General features: G+C 39.7%; 1 protein-coding gene and 1 long non-coding RNA gene across 7 annotated transcripts in view; both read right to left on the reverse strand.

Annotated features, from left to right (window-relative positions):
- Positions 1–1,084: 1,084 nt before the first annotated feature.
- LOC108502532 (retinol-binding protein 1) overlaps positions 1,085–21,065 on the reverse strand; it is a 40,616-nt gene continuing 20,635 nt past the window's right edge. The window contains exons 1-4 of one of the 6 annotated variants that reach the window (XM_017825555.1): positions 17,708–18,695; positions 16,929–17,107; positions 4,463–4,564; positions 1,085–1,355 (exon numbers count right to left, since the gene is read on the reverse strand). In XM_017825555.1, coding sequence (XP_017681044.1) covers positions 1,302–1,355; positions 4,463–4,564; positions 16,929–17,107; positions 17,708–17,780 — 408 coding nt within the window. In that variant the 5' untranslated portion in view covers positions 17,781–18,695 and the 3' untranslated portion in view covers positions 1,085–1,301. The other 5 variants (XM_017825556.1, XM_017825554.1, XM_017825557.1 and 2 more) reach the window with 5 other exon arrangements.
- On the reverse strand, positions 8,129–10,210 carry LOC108502535. The gene is made up of 4 exons (XR_001876509.1): positions 10,086–10,210; positions 8,905–8,970; positions 8,371–8,532; positions 8,129–8,264 (listed from the first exon to the last, which is right to left on the reverse strand). It is a non-coding gene; the product is annotated as an uncharacterized LOC108502535 (long non-coding RNA).

The following is a 21,065-nucleotide window of genomic DNA, read 5'->3' on the forward strand; positions in this document are numbered from 1 at the left end:
TGTTTCTGAACCTCCTTTCCTTCATGTTGGATCAGGCTCCTAAACAGGATTAATACTAGTGCATAATTTAAAGCAGACCCTGATTAGTAGAGAATGGCAGCATTTGTTCCCATTTACATTTCTAAAGTCTCTGTCAGCACTGGGTTCCCAAGGAAGGCAAAAGCCATGCTGTGCACAGGAGCTGCAGAAGAGTAGGGAAACACAGAACATCTTAGAACACTTTAGAAAACACCTCAAACTCTGCCCCAGCAACTTCCCCACTGATTGAGTCCTGGAAAATGGCTGGTAACAGTTGTTCTAGGAGACACTTGGAATTCTGTTACATACTGAAGGTCTGATCCAACCAGACACCCTGCATCCTTGTTTCTTTTTGAACTTGTTGTGAAGTGGTGGTGCTAATTGTATATCCAGCGTGTTGATGGACTGAAAATACAACAGTGTGCTTTGAAGATTATTACTCCAGCTAATGTTTAAACCAGCACTGGAAACTGCTCAGCCAATGCTTTGCTACACGCTCAGTCTCCACTGAGGACTGTGTGGGTCATAAAAAACTCTGCAAATTATATGGTACAAAGCAGTGCCAGTCATCTCTGCAGTGTGGTGTGTGTAGAGTTATGTACAGCTTCTAGCAGTGATCCTACTCTTAGTTTCTCAAGAATAAGAAAACAAAATGCAAGGGCAGATATTTGCTAAAGTGTTCAGGAAAGAATTGCCCCTTAGCCATGCTTCTGTGTTTTGGCAGACTATTGATCCACAACTTTACTCATTTTGAGAAATCAGATTTTTATTTTTAGTGGAACACTTCCAGTGCTGTATTGCTCCACTGGAGCTAATGGTCAAATCCTCACTGGCTTCACTGAATTCCTGATGTAAGTGTAAGCTCATCCTACAGCTCTCAGTTTTTTCCCTACAACTACACTTCAGCTTTTGACAACAAGACTACGTGGAGGCCCCTTGCTAAGGCTATGAAAGGGTGATGTCTATGGAGAGTCAAAAATTAGCTTACAAGGTCTTAAACTCCAGCCTCTTGTTTTGCACCGGAAAGTCCTGTTTTGGTGTAGCCAAGAATGATGATATGCACACATTTACAGCTTTTAGTATCTTTATTGGCATTTCTAAAAATACTTTTATGTGCAGTCATTTTTTCAAAATTATTTCTTAAAAATATTTCATTCTAATTATACATTTCTAATGTGATCTTCATTTCTGTGTTTGCTCTTGTCACTGATGATGTTCAGTACTAGCACTTGGTGGTAAGTCTGTAAATTCTACTGTTCTTCACTTCTGTATCAGCAGTAGGCTCACTGTACCTTCTTAAAGACCTGCTTACACATCACTCCACATGCTCTTATCTCCTAAGAATAGAAAATAATTAAAAATACAACTTTTACTTAGAACACATGGGTTATAGATTCATGTGTATGTCCACCTTAATTTGAATCCACAATTCTCTATTAAATTAGTTTGGGAGGCTTGTACATATTTTTGCCTATTTTTCATCCTAAAAGAAACAATTTGGTTTGGGTTTTTTTTCTGGTAAAAGATGGAGTAAGAGAAGTTATTTTGGGATCTCTGATCTTAAAGGGCCAAATATTGTGCATTATTCTCTATTTGCAGTTTATGCAACTGCTTAGATCTTTGCAATGGGCATTTCTGGTTTGGACACCTAAAGAAGTGGAGGTGGATTTGACTGACCAGTTCTGAATGTACCAAAGCAGACACAGGCTGAAGGCCCACACAGAGATCATGAGACAAAAGCACAGGTGTGCAGGAGTTGATAAAGCAGCACAGCAGCGAGTCTGGCCTGAACCTGAGCACACTGGGTGCCTAATGCTCTCTGCTGTTCCTTTGTGTTCCGTAAGAGCTCTCCAAAAATCCCCACTTGCCGGGCACTGGATCCCTGGGAACTGGGCGTCAGCAGGTGCAATAACGATCACGACCTGGCCTCTGATTTGTGAGGCTGCTGCTGTTCACCCGCTTACCCTTCTCTATCACTGAGACTCCTTAACTCTGACCCGAGAAGTGCCCACAGGTGTGCCCATGTGGGATGTGTGCACATGGCATGTGGGCATGGCTCAGCTGGTTTAGGTGGAAGAAAAACAGCGCAGAGGCTCTTAAGGGACACAAAGACAAAGGTTACGTATGACCCAGCAGAAGGGATGGTTGTACTTTCTAGACGAGACTTTTAATAAAGCTGCCGGAATACTTTGAGGAAGTTATGCCCATTTCTTATGGGGGACTTACTTTGATAAAATGACATCAAACCCCTTACATTAAGTTGATAACCTTATTGACATATGTTACTGGACCCCAAGAGGAGAAAGTGCTTCGTAATGAACCGGCACCCCAAGCACACCAATACACTGATTTTACTTGGGACCTGTTTTGTTCACTACTCTATGGGTAACCCAGAAGAAGGAGTGTGCAATAAGGGCTAAGAGATCTGCTGACAGTGACAAAAACCTATAGAGCAGAAGCAATCAATACAATAGAAAAGGGCAATAAAACTCAAAAGGAAATGGAGAATGGCCAAATAAGTCACTCACATAAAATAAAATCTAAAGAGGAAAAAGAACTGCAAAGTGCAGACCATGGAATGAAATGAAGGAAATAGGAAACAATAAACTACTAAAGGATGTGGTATCACTCTCTACAGAACTGTGGAAGAATTAACACTTGGCTCATTGTGTAAAGTTCAATAGGATCATAAAGCTATCGAAGTATCAATTTTTTAGAGGTAACTGCTCATTCTATCAAAGCACTCTCAAAAGTACAAGCCCTAGTAACCTTAGCTGGTCAAAAATAAGGTGCAAAATGGGACTCTACTGTGTTTTTAACAGGGATTCAGAGAAGTAAAGAGGATGTCTTTTGAAGTTCATGAAATATAAAAAGTGATAAAATTGAAATACTGGGGAGTGGACTCGAAAATATTTTTTGCATGAAGTAATTTTATACTGAGTTCTGAGACCGATTGTGATAAATTGTACAAGTGCTGATGAGTACAATGATGCCTGCATGAGCTGGCAGGTGTGACACAGAACCCTGCACAGCCTTCTGGAAAGAGCCCCAGGTCAGTCAGATTACCCTGGGGTACCCAGAGTGGCACTGGAGACATATATTTGAGAAACTGAATTGCACTTTCCGACTTCTAAAATCAACCTCTTGACAGGGACAAGTATAGAAAGTGGTCTGGGCTGGAGGTCCATGGGCAGGCTGTGTGGATAGCAGCACTCAGGACTAAAGAAATCCATGCTGGGGACAGGAAATGGGAATAGAGAATGACTGCAGAGCTGGTGAGGGACAGAAACCAGGATGCCAACGCAGAGAAATGCAAGAGCAACTAGTGCTCTTGTTTCACATATGTCATATATCTTTCAGATGAGTGCAGAGATGTGCATGGCTGAGTGCAGCAAGGTGTATACTCAGCTTCTAGGCCAGACATTGTAATGGGTCATTGCAACCTGTGTGCCAGCAGAGAATCTGAAAGGGCTGATGCTCAGTGTCATGGCAGCAGCTGTTGGGAAGCTGGGAGGCCGTGTGGAAATACTGTAAGGTGCTGAATAGCATTGGTAATGTGTGTACAGGCAATTCTGGACTCTCCTTATTGCTTGGTCCCCTACTTTGTGAGAGGCCAGGGCCTCAGCTCTAAGGTGATCACTGAGCAACTTTCTCCCTACCTGCATTGGATCAAGTACCTAGTCCAGTGGGTAAGATGTCATATATATTCCTTTCCTGAACTGGTTTCTGAGACTTCCTGAAAATAGTGTTTAGGAGAGGTTTGCGATACTTTTGCAAAGATTTCATAGTTCTGCTACTGATTTGAATATTTAGAGACCATCCATTTAGGCTGCTGAATACTAAGAGTCCTGAACAGAAATGGAGGCTGGATTTTACTATCTCAGCAGGAAGACTGCCTTTTACTCACACTGATGAGAGAGTGAGGCTGCTATAAAGCCTTATAGGATAAAAGAATAGCATCTTCTTTCAGGTCCTGTTAATTCAGAAAGATAAAAATGATGATCTGAAAAACATACATTTCAAAAACTTAATTGCTGTTTTAGTTCTGCAGGCTATAATGCAGTGTGACCTGTAATTATTTTAAAAGAACAATGATGTATTTTCCCTTTAGTGTTGGGTGTGCAATTTTACCAGCTCCCATACTGAGTATTTCAGAAACTGTGAGAGGGACATTCTGTCAAATGTCTTCCTCAGTGTGAACATTTCAGCCTGGCATGTCTGGACAGACAGTTAAAACAGACAGAGTAGTGCTCTGAAACCACCAGCCTTTGTAAGGGACACAAAAGTGTAATGGCTCTAAAAGACATTGTTGCTTTAGAAACAAGTCAAATGCTGCACCGATACATAATTATGTCCAAGTGGCCCAAACAACAGCACATCCCCTGCTGTGTTACATCCAACCATTTTAACAGAGTGGCATTTAAAACCTCTTACATGATCTTACCAGGTGCATTTTATCTCCTTCAATCCACTGGGTCCAACCACGACCTTCTTTTTCTCCATTCTGTACACAAAGAAGTTTATCTCCATCCCAAGATACAGTGGTCTAACAAAATAGACATGTTCAGTGTTACCACAGTATTCTCTGATTTTATGATTAGTTTCCACGAAGCAAAACTTATCTCTAATGTAATTAATGATTAATGTATCTCGTAAGAATTGCAGAGTGTTATAATACTTAGGGTAACTACAAAAGAAATGAGCCCGAACAGAAAGATGCTGCCCAACTGCCTGCAAAAACTGGAAGGATGAGATAAAGTTGTTTAAATGCAAGAAAAAATACCATCAAAATCACTGATGATGAGAGCACACTGCTCCCTCCCTACTGACAAACACAGCAGAGAAGGGCTCTGCAGCCTAACGCTGTGTTTACAAAAGGAGCTGAAAACTTGAGATTCACTTTGGTTCTTCCACCCTAAGAATGATTCCCCAGCTGCACCACCTGAAAAAAATTCCCACTTCCTAGCATTATGGATGAACAAGGCTTTTGAATACTGAGCTGGTTTTAACTCATGTCTTAATCTGCCTTCCTTCATCGAGCAGAGTGGTTTGGAAGTATCAGCAAACTGGTGACTTTGCCAGCATCCCGCCTTTTAACTGAGGCTGGGGAACTACTTGAGCCAGGACTGGCAAATGAGAGTGAGAGTCACGTGTTACAGTATTCAACACAGCACTTTTGTGAATATTGGTGCTGTCCTGAGTAGTTCAGTAAAACTTGATTCATAAAACTATTTAAATGCACGATGGTGCATCCTCCAGCTTGTTACTCTGGTTAGTGTTGCTTGACAATTTGCCTTTCACATCTCCCTAAGATAAAGAGGAGCAATATTTAAAGAGGGAAGAGCAGTGACAATTTGTGTTCCATGCGGATAATTTAACATCAATATTAGCACATGGCTTTTAAATCAGCTTGTTTGAAGTGGCTCTGAGGACTAAATATGAAATTACTGTCTATCTTGTAAAAGCCTTCAGCCACTGCCTGCAGCCAGATCAGGAGAGATGATGAATTCTGATCTGTCATTAAGGGAAACTTCTTGCATCCATCCTGTGTAGTTTCTAAGAGAAGTCAGCCTCCATTTTTCATTCTGGGAATTAATGCCAGTTCAACACTCAGGAACTACGTGGTCCTATTTATTTAATCTGTGCATGTCACAAACAATTAATTCTTAAATGATATCCAAGATAGCCACTATTTCTGCATGAGTACAGCCAGCAGGCTCCTACTGCGGGAAGCTTTAGACTAAACAAGCATGGAAAATGAATCAGTAGAAGGAGTGCCAGAATAGATAATCACAGGCAAGGCATTGGTATTGATCACATATAGTCTCTTTGCACCACAGGGGGTCTCTGAAAGACAAACTCACGTGTCCCTGCTAAAAATCTCTTCAGTTTGGAAAACGCATTTGCAAATTCTTCTGTTTGCTTTTGGAAAATGATGTATTTAAACCAAGTAGTAGATAATATTTTCACGTGCAGCGCGGCCCAGCCCCGGTCCCAGCATACTAAAACCAGCATCCTGCAGTCCTCTGAAGAATCCTTAGGGGTCTCCTTCAAGAAGAACAAGGACTGGTTTGATGAAAACAATCAAGAGATCCAGGAATTGTTGAGGAAGAAGAGAACCGCCCACCAAGCACACCTTGCACTGCCATCCTGTCATGTGAGAAAAGCAGCCTTTCGTCTTGCATGCAGCAAGATCGGTGTTTACAGAGCCACAGTGCTGTCTACTCTTTCATATGGATCTGAATCATGGGTCATCTACCGCCACCACCTGCGACTCTTACAAGGCTTCCATCAACACTGTCTCTGTACAATCCTAAACATCCACTGGTCAGATTATGTGACCAATCCATCTGTTCTAGAACAAGCAGCAGTCACAAGCATAGAGGCCATGTTGCTGAGAACACAGCTGAGATGGACAGGGCACGTCCCAAGGGTGAAGGACCAACCACCCCCTCCCTAAGATCCTGCTCTATGGTGAACTTGCCACCGGCTGCCGCAAGAGAGGAGCCCTGAAGAGAAGATACAAGGACTCCCTGAAACAACATCTCAGCCTTGGCCATATTGATCACCATAACTGGTCTGCTCTGGCCTCCAATTGGGAGGTCTGGAGACACACCATCTATAACGCTGCTGATGCTTTTGAGAAAGCACACAGGATCACCCTTGAGGAGAAAAGACAACACAGAAAGAATCGCGTCTTGCAGAATGTACCACCCAAGGAGTCTTTCTGCTGTGCCTTTTGCAATCGGACGTGCCTGTCTTGTATTGGCCTTTTTAGCCACCAACGTGCTTGTAACAAACGTGGGTAGAGCCCTCCCCTAATCTTCGTTCACGAAGCCCAGCCATGATGATGAGATAACATTTTAATGAAACCATATCCTCTTAGTGTAAAAAATGCTAATGCAGGAAGGAACAAATTTGAGTAAAACAGTAGTTTATGTGCTCACCCACAATATAAATCCTCTCCTCTGTTTGACTCCTATTATTTGCTATCTTCTGTCTCTAAGTGGATGTCTACAGATTCAAAGTCAAAAATGTTTATAAGCTAACATATCTAAGAATTTCTGATTCTGAAAATGAATATAACAGAAAATGAATGATAACCTGTACATGTGAGGGATACCGAGGAATGAAGCATTTGCACTAAGCAACTTTGCTTAGTAACTGCACTTACTTGTATCTGTTGAGTATTAGCTCAGCATAGTTTAATCATTAGATTACCTTAATAGTTTTTATGGGTTTATATGGGAATTCAAAGGCAATACACCATGACAGAGTAAGATCCAACTTTATTAATCCAACTATTAATGTTCAAAGTCAGTTGTGAAAGTTATTAGGCCCAATAATATTCCCCGGCTTAGTACATTTGGGGGCAATTCACAAATATTTGTAGCTGTTCAAGGAAATGTTAACTTTTTAGCCTCCAAGGGTGACTGAAATTGTTTCATCTCAGAAAACAACACACTTTTTTCTCTGGCTTTCTTGTTTTTCCAGTCAAGATTAGATATTGCTTTCTGCAATCTGGCGATAACCACAAAGAGTATAATACCACAGACCGTTAACCAAGCTGCTTTATCAGGCAATATTCTCGGTTATCATCCTCTGCCTTCCCTTGGAGAAATATAAATGCTGAGGGGATATGAGTAAACCATACAATTTCTGATTTTTGTATGTAGCTATTTTGTTCTGAAGGTTAAAAAGGACAGAATATTGCAGGAGAACATAATGTCCTTTTCGTTATTAGCAGAACAACCCCTCTATGACAGTGAGATTAATCAGCAGCACCTCTATCTTGTCTTTCTTTAGGTCACACTGTAATGTCTCAATGTCTCTTTTATTAAAGGCATGCTAATACAGAAGATAGAAAATTCTCTTTCAACTCAGACTGAAACAAGTTCTTCCTCTCCAAACATCTCTATTGAGACACACAGTGAGTGGCAGCTGAGGTCAGAGGTGCTGTGGCTGCTACATTTGCACCCTCCACCAACACCTAAGACAGAGCAATGCTTGCCTTACAACATTCCCAAACACTGGAGTCAGAATATAAAAATAACACTCCAAAAATACCTCTGTAGGGCAAATGTTGGTATACATCATCTCTTTTGTTGTATATAAGAGCAAAGATTTTATCTTTGAAGACTGGATCCAGATTTCACCACAGCATAATCAAGAGCCAAGCACTGGAACAGACTAAGGCAGCTCTGCCTGAGCCTTCAGTTGCTGTTGTTTTCCCCTCCTGGCACACACTATCAAGAGAAAGAAACACTTCACCTTTTATGCCAAGCTACTTTTCTTAGAAAAGTAGGCCTTTATAATTAACCTTGTTTGCCCCCGTTTTGATAATAGTGTTACCTAAGGTTTTTGCCTGACTACAGACACTGAGCCATGGCTGGAAACCTTTGCCAGGGTTTGGTGGACACAGCTTGCCCAGGCAGGCAGTTCCTGTTCTTCACCTTCCTCCACAAGCAAGAGCAGAGGCACACTAACTCAGAGGACACTGAAAACTGCAGTTTCCTGATGGTAACAGAACCAAGGAGATGAAAATGTAGTATTTCTCTAAAACTGAAGATTCCTGCAGGATAAATGGAAGCCATCATTTATTCCTTTTAACTAGGTAGTACATAATCTAATTTGTCATAAGCACACCTAAATTTTGCTTACTCACTGCCTGATCATCCTTAAACCTAAAATGAATACTTCTTAGGTCACATGCATATAATTCTGTAGGAAACTTCAACAGAGAATGGTGATTAATGTGCCATTAAAAATACTGAAGGTACACAAGAAAAGGTAAGGGAGTAAGATAAATAAGAGTGAGTCTTGCCTTAATTTAACTCTTCTCAAAAACTCTAACCAACAATATTGCACATTTTTCAGACTACATACTCTTTGTTCTTGAAGAGTAATAATAGACAATGGAGCTCCTCTGGGAAATGCAAAAGCCTTTGAAGCCTGAGAACACAAAAAAGTTCAATTTTTCTTTAGTTTTATGCTATGGTTTCTGTAATCTTACACTTTTTCTGTACTCTGGTATTTTCCTTTCATTACTTGGTCATTCACACACTTTAGCTAGTGATTTAATCTCTTTGTGCTATGAAGATTTAAATTCATGTGCATAGCAGCACCATCTTCCTGAAAATTAAAGCTGGAAGAAATTATGATTAAAATATTCTCATCACCGTTTTCAGTTATGAGACAAGAGAGATTTATTAAATGAAATATTTAATAAAACCAAATCACATCATTGACTTATGTATTTGCTTTTTCTCCAGTAACAGTAGTGAAGTCTTGCACAATTCCAGCCTCTAGTGGCAAGTCATATTGTCCCACAGCCAGAGATGGTGACTTTTGTCATTTACTGAAATAGTCATCAATATGTTATCAGAGAACTTTGCATTTCCCAGTGAGGTCTAAGTGCAAAACCATTTGATGCTGGCTCTGCACAATGCTTCCCATTCCCCTGTTGGCTCTTCCTACTGTGCTGCTTTGTGTCAGGTGCTCTGCACCTGAAGGTACATAATGTATTTCACAGACAAATGAAAGAAAATAACTTTTTTCAAAGTAGTTCATGAACATTTTTTGTTAATGCTACATAGATTTTTGACACGTTGCATTTACAAAAATGAACTGCAGCTACCACCTTTCATCCAAACTATGTTATTGATTTCCTGTCTGCAGGAGAAACACAGCAGTACCACTTCTGTTTTTCTCCTGCTTCCCTTCAGAGTGTTGTCTCTATATATGGTGCAGCAAGCGACTGCAAAGCTCCAAAAGTGCACACCGAGCTCCATCTCAATCCAGCAAGGCCCTGCTTGTGAGAACGACATGTCATTTTACAACTGTAATTATGATTTAAGAAGGATTAAACAATGGAAAGTCATTTTTTTAGGTCAGATGACACAGGAAAATCCAATTTGAGCTGTGTCCTGTACAGTGTTTAAAAATAACACCAAAGAAAATATCCCGGAACTTTTGGTCACACGTGGCAATATATCCAACTAGGTATCCAATAGCTTCTCAAGATAAAGCATTTTCATCTGTCCTAAGTATCTAAGTGATATAAAAACCTCTGGTAAGCAGTTTGCAGGGGAAATTTTCATCAAATGAAGTGCTGATGGAATAAACTAATGTTGATGTCACAGCCAAAGTCTAACGTAGCTGTGGAGGGACATTCCGTACTGTTGTGGTCTGTGGAGGAGGCTGCACGCTGCTGCCAGGAGGCTCCAGCCATACTCAGGGTTTGTCATCTTCTCTGTCCTGTACCCTCTTTTATCTCCTCAAATCTGTGTCTGGTAGGTTGGTGACAGAGAGAGAAACCACTGAGAAAACAACAAACCCAACAGAAAAATCAGTGTTTGGATTCCTGGATTTATCCCAAGATCCTGTTGCTGGCCATATTTAGCCACACTGTACCTAGGTCATGATAAAGTCTTCTTTGCTTCTATTACTGTCAGCATTTCCATTGCTAGAATGGCTAGGAAAGGGGCTTAGGATTGGATTGTCAAGTTTTAGATCAAAGGTAAGCTGCTGTCAGATAGGAGCAGATTCTAAATGTTCCAATGCCTTATTTTGAATCCTTGCTCATAAGAGCAACGAGTAACGATAATGGTGCAGGGAGTAGTGGAAAAGCTGCAGGCCATGCAGCTGGCAGTATGTGGGAGGAGGGGTAGAATCAATATGTTGGACAGTGCATATTGCTTCATTTCTTAGGCATGGTGGATATTTTTTCCTACTGAAATAAAACTGTATACAAGTAATACAAAAATAGGAAGAGCTGTGTATATCCTATGCCAGAAAAAAAAGGAGTAAAAACCAGCACATCCAATTCACTTTGTGCAAGGATCAGAATCGATTCTAAGACACTCACTGTTTAAAGTAACGTGTATAACTGATTTATCCCCTGTGTAATTTTAGCAAGATGCAATTGTACATAACACTAATGGCTTGCCATTCAAAATTGGATTTGTTGCATCTGGTTCTCAGCTTTTCAACTGATTCTTTCTGATTGTACTTTCTGCATTCATAACTCTCAGAGCTTTTCAGAATTCTCAAAAAGCTGAAATGCTAAACCCATCCAAACCCATGTTCCCTACAGAACTTCAGTGTGCTAGCAGTGCTTTTGTGAATAACTAGCTCAAAAGCTTCTGATCAGTCTCAGATTTTAGACGTGAATCCAGCACTGCAAAATTCGAAGTTTATGACAAATTATATGGCAAAAGATTCAGGAGATCTCATCTGCTGTCACTGTGTGAATGTGCTGAGCATTTCACCTGCAGGCAATAAGCAGTGATGCCAAAAGAGCAGGCAGGGTGAAACCAGGCAGGAGAAAGGAAACAGCCCCTCTTTACTGAGGCACAGACAGGATGAACTAGAGTTTGAGAGAGCCTGAGACAGAGCCAGGAGTGGACCTCTGTTCTCCAGACCTCAAGGGGATTTACTGGAGGGATTTTCTTCCTCACTTGTGGAGAGCAGTTTGTAAAAGGTCAGAAATATCAACAGAAAACTACATGAAAGTCTCCCTCTTTTAAACTATTAAAAAAAAGTAATCAGTGATTATGCCAGTGAGGAGCTGGGGAAAATACAGTGCTGCAGAGAGAGAGGGGGCACTAAATTTGGGAGAAGACTACTCCCAGCTACAGTGATTCCAGAACAATGCTTGAGCCAACCAATTTATGAGAAAATACCTACAAGCCAAAAAGGGCAGAATGTGAAGGGTAAAGAAACAAACCAGCTCAACCAGAAGGATCAAGTAAAGACATATTGATGATCTTGCATTTTACTAGACAGGCACAATGTGAGTCTTCTCATCCTGTGGGGATCCCTACTGAAATTCTAAGTATTGGAATGTTAGTTGTTGTTTTTTTAGCAACAAAGTCTTAATTCCAAAACCTACTCTAAACTAGATTAAGAGCTGTGAATTCCATTTGTGTAACAGAAGAACCTTTCCTAAATAGTTAAATAAGCTTCATGAGCCATGTGATTTTGTAACAGGGCTTTATCCTGACCTTGCAGTGGTATAAATCAAATTCTGTCCAGAACAACCAAACTTCATATAAACTAGAGAGGAATCAGTGTCACACAAGGCATTTTTGTTAATTAAAACTGCAGTTTCAAACAACTTATCTCCCCTCAGTAGGATCAGGCACATGTAACAGGTGCCTATGAACAGTCCTTATGTGGCTGTCTTAAACATTAATTGACTATATTTTCAGGAACTACTTCATATGGTTAAGATGGATGATAGTTCTGATGAGTGAATTCTACAGCTCCCAAATCCTCACCCTACCCCACCCCAGCAAGTCTTACTTATGACTAGAAGTTATAATAGTTCCAAAAAAGGAACACTAAATACTCATTTGATAAATTATTCACAGTTATATTCTGCTTACATTCAATTTTTTTAACTAACTGGTTAATATTATTATTCCCATATTCTGTTTCCCAGTTCCCACTCATTGTCATGTCATTTCCCACTCCAATGGCAGAAGAAAACTACTCTGCCAGAGAGCACAAGGCTCTGAATGACCGGAGCAGCCCTCACGTGCTCGGCCAAATCCGCAGCTCTAATGCAACTAACACTGTTTGCAGTTATCCAAGGAATTCTGCTGGTCCATATTTAGAACATAAAATCTTCCTTGAGTTTTTAAACAGCCCTTAGTCTCTGTCAGCATAGTGTGAGCCAAAGAAATTCAGTCAAATGCTTGAACAGCAGAGACAAATTACAATGCACAAGCTTCCTCGGACTTCAGCAGCAAAATGATTAGAAAAGTAAAAATTCTAGGAAAGTAATTTTTGCATCTGAGCTATCCCATTTTCAAGCTGCTTTGATTCATTGGGTGCAAAGACTTGGAATGTGAAACTTCAGCCTTTGTTTCAGCTTTTAAGTTTTTTTCAGTTAATATTTTTGTAAATTTTTTACTATATATTATGCAAATACACTTTGAAGGCTTATATTTTCTGCTTAGTGTCAAATCCTGCCCTGTTTTTATGTGTGCTGGTACATACATTGCAGATGACTCCTCAGTTCCACTGTTTATTACTGGTGGTGAAAAAGGAAAGCAAAATTACCTGCTGATGAATGGGATATACTCTCAGAGATGGTTTTCAATTAATTGTTGTTTCAATAAGGTCTTGCCTCTTTTCTGCACAATAAATTTTTCCCACACTAATGTTTATACACATGAAACAAAGTTTCATACTTAGTGCAGTACCTGAGACAGTCACTAAATTAATCATGATGAGAGATTACAGACATTATCTTTAAAACTGAGGAAATCTCATGATGAGACTGGAGCTTCACTAAGAATTAAGGTAGCAGGATCAAATACTCAGTGCAGGAAATACCAAAGCCAGAGTTATCTGTTTCACTTTAAATTTGTCTTGGTACACTATCCATCTGATATATGTTACCAATTAAAACCATGAACAAACTCTCCAGAGTAGCAGAAACTTTACTTCATGGTCCAATTCACATCTCAGGAGACAAAATGTAACACAATATTAATGTTCTAAACTTCTTTCTACATCTTGCGCTCCTTGTAATATTTGCAAAAAATAAAAGAGGTTCCTGAATCTGTCAGCTTTCATTGTACCTTTGTACTTCCAACTGCCAAGTTTTTAACAACCCTGAATATTAAGTATGATTACACCTGCAGAAACACTTTGCTGAAATCGCCAAATAAATAGAGAAACTGTCAGTTAAGTTTTCCCTAGGAGATAAAATCTCTGGGGGAAAGCTGGAGGAGCAGCATGGCAGCATTCTGGGGCTCAGAGAATGCAGGTGTCTGTATTCCTTAGCAGACCAGGCTGTGCTGCAGCTTGATCCATCCATGCTTTCAGTAAGGCAATGACACCAACTGCCCTCTTGGAAGTACCTTGCACTGGGATTAGGGATCTCTCCTGTGTGGGCAACTAACAGAGAAACTGCATCTTTAACTAAGGGAGAAACTTCTGAGTTTCTCAAGATTCCAGACTAGCACACGTTCACTTCCCCACAGAAACAAAATCTTAAAGAGTCACCTAAAACATGTGCATACAAGGAAGAGACAGTTCAGGGTCAAAAGAAGGACAAACTGAACCTCCTGAGGTTTATCCTGCTCAATTAACTCACTGATCCAGAAAGTTCAGACAGGCTTCTGGGAGTGACCAACTAGAGAAATGAAAGAGCCTTCAGGGAAATGAAGGAGAGAGCCTGTACTGCCACAGGAGTATCAACTCCCAGCGTCAAAACTTCAACTTACTTCTAAAATAAGGATCAGCAAAGCTTTTTAGCCTTTTCTCACTATGGACAGTATCGATTTGAAATTACTGTAGTTACACTCTACCCTGCCTGCCTCAAGGATATGTTCTACAACTGAAAGGTGAACACAATTTCAGTGAATTACACACAAGATGTAACCTGTTCACTGTGCTAACATTATGTTAACTCTAGTGAGATGATATATTCTTCATTAAAAGGAAAAATGATCCATACCTATAGGGTGAATTACCTCTAAGGTTGTTTTTGCTGCTCTCCTGATGATTGCTCTGCTATACAGATTAATGTTTAATGTGCAATTTGTCTTATCCATGTTACTTTGTACTGCTCATACATTGAGCTACTTGGATGAAACTTGCCCAGTGGTCTGCTCAGTCCACAACATAAATAACAATAATTGATTCACAATCTCTCCCATTACACAGTCTGACTATTAATGATTAAGCCATTTATGGAGGCAGTTCCACAAGCTCCAGCTGAGCAAAGGAAACTCCAAGAACAATATTCAACCTTTGCTTTTATGGTGGTATTCTTCATAACACCACTCAGGGAGGGGTCCAGTATCTCCTGTAGCCTCCATGACCCTGCTCTCACAGGACTCTTTCTGCATTGGTGGAGTTATTTTGCTGCTTAACAACTGCAAATTTTTCCTCATGTTTATCAGATTTGGACTGAAGTGATTTCAGAAAGACAGTGCTTCTTATACTGTTTTGCCTTTGACAAAACAGAGGCCTCATGTAGAAATCTTTAATTGGAAAATGGAACTATTAAGTGTGATACGTTGCTACAAGGCAAGCAGAGAACCAGGGATCAGTGACCTGAACTGTACAGCTGCAGCTGGAATTTGTTCTTGGAGGCCATAAAGAGACATGGAGACCTCTGGAGGGTTTTGTGGAGTTACATCCCTAAGTCATTCTTAACAAAAAAACCAGTCAGGATCAGTGATTACCTCTGATTTCTTTTTTTTTTTTGAAAAGGCAAGAAGGTGATGGTACTTTCTGCTTCCATGGCTGAATAAACATTTTGCACCAAACAGTAAATAGATAAAATGCTTGAGTAACCTTTGAAAGTAAGGTGAATTAGGTTCTACTCCAAATCAAATAGCTGTTGTAGTGGCTAAAATGATCTTCCTCTAGTTTCTTCTTTCTGGTTTAACATTTTGAATTCTTCCCTATCACTCAGTTTAGCAAAATAGGGTAGAAAATTTTTGCTTATTACAAATAAGGAAATATTTAGGATATTTCTCAAGAAATCAAGAGTTGTGTGTTAAATCTATTCAGCACTTTGAAAGCAGGATTAGGCAAGGACCACATTTCCCTGTCTTCTGAATCTGATTTTTTGGTTCTTACACATTTTGTAAGAACTCAATGCAGGCACTTGCTAGGCAGCCTCAGAGCACAAAGACTTCTTTCTGCCACGTAGAGGATGGTTTAGTCCTCCTTTAAATGGGAGTTTAATGGCATTTAAGTACGGATAATGCTTAGATGGAGACAGCTCTGTGCACACCAACACCGTGAGCAGATGTTCTGAACATTGCTATCTCCAACGGGAATTGAGCCACCTAAGTCAAATCTTTCTGTGGGCTCACAACTTTTCAGTGCATCTGGACCTCATTATCCCGATTAAGAGCCTTCCAGGAGTCAAAAATGCATTGTGTCATTGGGGTATTTCCCTGTTCACAAATCCATGTGCTCCTCCCTTCTGTGCCTTTTGGATTCTGCACTCCCAGCACACTTGGACCCTCTGGAACAAGGAGTACAGAGGGGTTACTTGAGGCATTCAGCATGGAGCCATTCTTTTTTTTCTGGTCTCCACAATCTTTCCCTTTCCTGCCATGACCTGAGCAAAAGAAAATTTGCACATCCTAGTGTTAGATAAAAGTATTGGCTTTAAATGGCACCATCTTTCTTGGAAATCTATTGATTCTCTTTTATCTAGATGTAGAGTTCTCCTCTATAGTCCCTCTTGAGTTAACTGTCTTTTGTTTACCAACTTCTTCACTGTAGAATATTGCCAGCATCATGCTTTCAAACTAAAAGGTGAGAACTTGGTATTCTCAAGTTTTTCCCCTGTTAATTGCTATTTATCAGTCATAAGATAAAAACTACTGTCTCCCTGGCAAGCAAAAAGAGCTCATAAGAGTCACAGCTCAGAGTCCTGTTTGTTCATTTCAGTAATATTTGTTCCAGTAATTAATGTGTCTGCTCCAATAAATGCATATAATAATTTTTACGTAATATATCTTTATAATTTTAATTAACTTATATAAATTTCTCAAGTACTTGGCCATTCTTACATGTGGGGACTAGTGCCTGGTCCTGCAATCAGTGCATTTCCTCTGCCATAAAACATCATCCAGTGAAGAGGTTCTGAAAAGGAACTGAGATGCCTTTTTGACTAATGAATATCCTGGTGTAACTGAGCAAATTTTCATCGAAATGAAATCAATTCTCACTGACAAAACTGCTTTGTGCTCCTGATTAAAATTAGTAAAGGCATGCCCAAAACTGTAGGTACATCTTGGCCAACTGAGAAATATAGAAATAATTTTAGGAACAGCCCCCCAAAAAGGTAACAGATGAGCTCTGTGAAAGGCCTCAGATTAGTACTATTCTTTTTTTTTTTTGCCCGTGGTTACAGTTCTAATTCTTACCATGCATTTGCGATCATCCACCCCGGATAAATCCTCCTCAAACTCCTTTCCTATATCAAATTCCATGATGTAGTTTCTAAAAGTGCTTAGAGTTTTAATGATCATATGATCCCCATCCTGAAGGATTTCTTTGTCAGGCTTTACCAAGTTTGCTATTTTTCTTACGGCAACGTTGACGTCTGAAAAAGAAAAACAATTATTTTTATCCAGAAAAGTCATCCACAAAAATAAGCTTGTCACTTTTGGGGAGAACTAAAAGGAACAAAGATAAATAAAATGTCCAGATCTTTCAGGCCAGCCTTCTCATCAGGGAAAAGTCCACAACCTAATTCTTTTAACTTCAATAACTTAATGTTTCAATTTTCTCATTTCGTGGAATCTTAAAAAAAATCTGTATTGGGCAGTTCATAAGGCCTTGAGTATTTCTCTAGAAATACTAACACTTAACATCAAATACAAACACACAACATTCCATAGTGTACAGTACTGATTCTTTATTAAACATAAAAATTTTACTCTTTTCAAATTATGGTTTGAAATCTGCCCCCCCTTCAAGCTATGTAGTTTAATCCCTGTTAATGTAAGCTTCAAGATGATAAAAAGTAGAGGCTGCTTCAGGTGAAATAATTTTCCTTAAGGCAATTCTTAAAGTGCATTCCTGAAGAAAACATTTCTCATGAAAATGATTTATGACTATACCAAAAAAAAAAATAGATTAATGTAAGGACCAAGGTGGCATTTATTGATTATTTATTGAAGAAGTACAAAGGGGACCTTACCCAGTGCTTTCAGATACTCCTCAAAATTGTCATTGCTGACCATTTTCCAGTACCCATTGAAATCCACAGGCATCCCTACTTTAGGGAACTGTCAAAATCCAAGCCCTGGAAGCGTGTGTTGATGGTTCCCCACACAGCTCACTGCCTTTCTTCGGGCAAGCTGCAGCTCTGCTTTCTTTTATCTGGTGTTCAGCCCACAGAGCTATGCGAGTCCTCCTAATCCGATTACTGCTGAAGGGCTGCCTTCCAACCCTTCCACTAGGCTGAACTCGGGGGTTCTAATGACACCAGGATGACTTGATTTAAACCCAATGAAACTTTCACTTTTCATGTAACTTCTGTAAGGGAGATCCATTTGAACCATATTACTCTTCATTTCTCATGCCACTCAGAAAAAAAGCCTTTTAAATAGCTTTAGTTTAGGATATCAGCCAAAGCTATACAAGGGCTTATCCTGTATGGTTTTTGAGGCAAAATCTTCTTTCTTGAATATGTTTCAGCTACTTTATACCTTCTTCTTTCCAGAAAACAATCATACAGACTCTTTCAGTGAAAGCAATTTGGGTCTGGCTTTACTTCATCTTGTTCCCCAAGCTCCTTAATTCTAGAGAACTACCAGTGGAAGCTGTTTGGCCAACTAAGGGTTCTAAAAGGGCCAGTGAAGTGGAAACTTGTATTAAGAAGCAGTGGTTAGCTGTGTATATTGATAAATGCTACATCACTACTGAACATGAAATTTAAGAAACTTTGAAACACAAAAATAACACTTTAAGAGTTTCTATATTCTTTGAAGGTGTCTTCTGTCAGAAATGAGAAATACTGATTCAGCACAACAGGCAACCAGCACAGAAGAGAACAGATTTTTCTGGCTAAAATTATGGCTCAAAGACTGAGCCCTATTAATAATTTCATTTATTTTCCACTGTTTATTTTCCAATGGAACAAGTGATGTTCCTCTTGGATATATTATCTACTCTGGGGCTTTGGCAACGACTTACCCTTACAGAAGACTCTGGATCAGAGAAGTAAAGAAACCCACTTTAAACACGGGGATGAGGATTGTCTGGAATTTGAGAATGCAGAGGCTCAAAAGTGGCATAAGTGTTACACATGTCTTTAAGTGCTTGCATGAAAGAAAGATATATTTCCATCTCTTGGCCAAACTGCCAAAACTCAAAAAGTTTTTTTAGGGTCTTATAAAGTCAAATTTTAGCATTAACATATATTTAAACATATCTGTATAAAGTTACGGTTCATTATATTTTGCTGTTTCAAACAGTAAGCCATCTTCACGCTAAAACAGTCTGTAGGATTACAGAATTACAATTTAGGAAAGTACTGTGTTTGACCTTTAAGCATTACTAAAGATGACCATTCGTTATGCAGATCTCCTTCTATTTTCACAAGGAAGCTGTTCTTTTTATATTTTAACCTGTGCAGCTGAGCATCCCCATTTGCTTAAGCACTGCCTTGTTTAAAACACCACATGATTTCAAGACATTTGGGACTGATGCGCTTTCTCTTTATTAACAAGAAACAACTTTCTGGAGAAATCTCAGTGGACAAAGTGGCTGTGTGTGGAGGTGAGCCCCTGCAGACATCAGTCCCTCGGGGGGGTTCCTGTTGGGTTCTGCAGTTTCAGAGGCTGCAGCAGGTCCCCTTCATTCCTCCTCTCGCTCTCCTCCGTGTAGATGTTGTGCTGTGCAATGTAGGATATAACCGAGTCTGGCAGCAGGTATTTGACACTCAGCCCTCGGCGCAAGGCAGAGCGGACCCGTGTTGCACTGATTTCATTCTGAACCCATTCTTTCACCAGAAAGATATTGTGCTGGAATTGAGTTAAAAGGTCTGATTCCTTGATATACTGAGAGGGATCAGAGCCAGCCCGGCTAATACAGACCAAACCAAACTTTTCCACTATTTCTTTGATGTCTTCTTCCTTCCAGAGATTGGGGGTCTTAAATGTCTGTAGAAAATCAGCTCCACAGAGCAGCTTTAATTCTGGTAGAACTGGAAAGACAACAGGAAATAAGAGATGTCTATCCTCGCTCAGTTTTCTAGGAAGTTTTTACTTAAAATTGGTTTTAACTCATCACTTCATACCCACCTCCCCCCTATTTTAAAAATAATTTAGCTTTACTCCAGTTTGGTTTTGGTGATTTTTTCAAAAGGCTGCGAGGAAAAAATCAGTTTAGATTTTATGTGTCTCGTCACAATTACTTTACCACCTACTTCATCATCACTCAGCATATCAAATATTATCAGTACAAAGGTAAAGGAGAATTCTTCCTCCACTCAAGCAAGCCAAAAAGGGGGAGAAACAAATGAAGAGAATTATGACAAACTGTATCTAATCAACTGCCTTACAATAACCTAGTTAGATAACCTACCAAATTTTATTTCACTTTTAGACAAATTTGAATGGGCAGAATATTTTACAGACATTTTGTGTCACATGGCCATGGCATTTTCACTTTGTATCTTGTAGGAATGACCAAGGATACTTCACCAGTACATTTTTTTCTGTTTTCTCTCCATTTCTTATTTGCTCTCCACTGCCTAAGCCCCAGCACAGAACTCTCTCTTTCCTCAAATCATTTCTCTGTAACTCATCATTATTCCATCTGAGTATTTTCCAAACACTGCCCAGGTATTTTCACAGCCTCGTATTCACGTGAATACAAATGAAGGGGAAGGATGGAGGTATTGCCTCCATTTTACACTTATTTGTGGTTGTAAGTGGTTAAAACATCTGCAAGTCTTCTACAAACTCCTTAAATGGGCAATTCAGAAAACAAGAAACATCCCAGTGATGATGCACAAAAAGCAGACCTTTTTTTCTCTACCAACTGTTAAGATACAACTCATCAACAACCACGAACAACTGAAATGTATTATTCATGTCCAAGAGAGGCTGCAATACTACAGGAAAAATGCAAGGTATCAAAAATCTAGCAGCATCCCAGCAAGTCATAGGGCCAGGGAATATGATTAAATAGGAAACCGAGAACTGACACTGTTCCAGGACCTGCCACACTTTTGCTGTCAACAGAAGCTTTTCTGGCCAGAAACACAGTAAACATCAAGGCATCAGCATCACTGGTGTGGTATCCAGATACTTTGTTTTCCAATACTAGAATTAGAATTCTAAGTAACCCCTGTATTTTTGGTATTTTTTATTCATATATTCAGTGTTTTGCAAAACAAGCAGGGCCACAACATACATCTCTGACATAGCTAAAGATATGCTTATAAAACCCGGATTTAATACAACTCCAAGGCCTCCTGTCTGAGTGGGAATTATTACAAAACACTGTACCAGCAGTTCTATTGGCATGGCTTGTTTTTGGCAGGCAGC

This window comes from Lepidothrix coronata, unplaced genomic scaffold (genome assembly GCF_001604755.1).
Source record: "Lepidothrix coronata isolate B3197 unplaced genomic scaffold, Lepidothrix_coronata-1.0 Scaffold120, whole genome shotgun sequence".
NCBI lineage: Eukaryota > Metazoa > Chordata > Aves > Passeriformes > Pipridae > Lepidothrix > Lepidothrix coronata.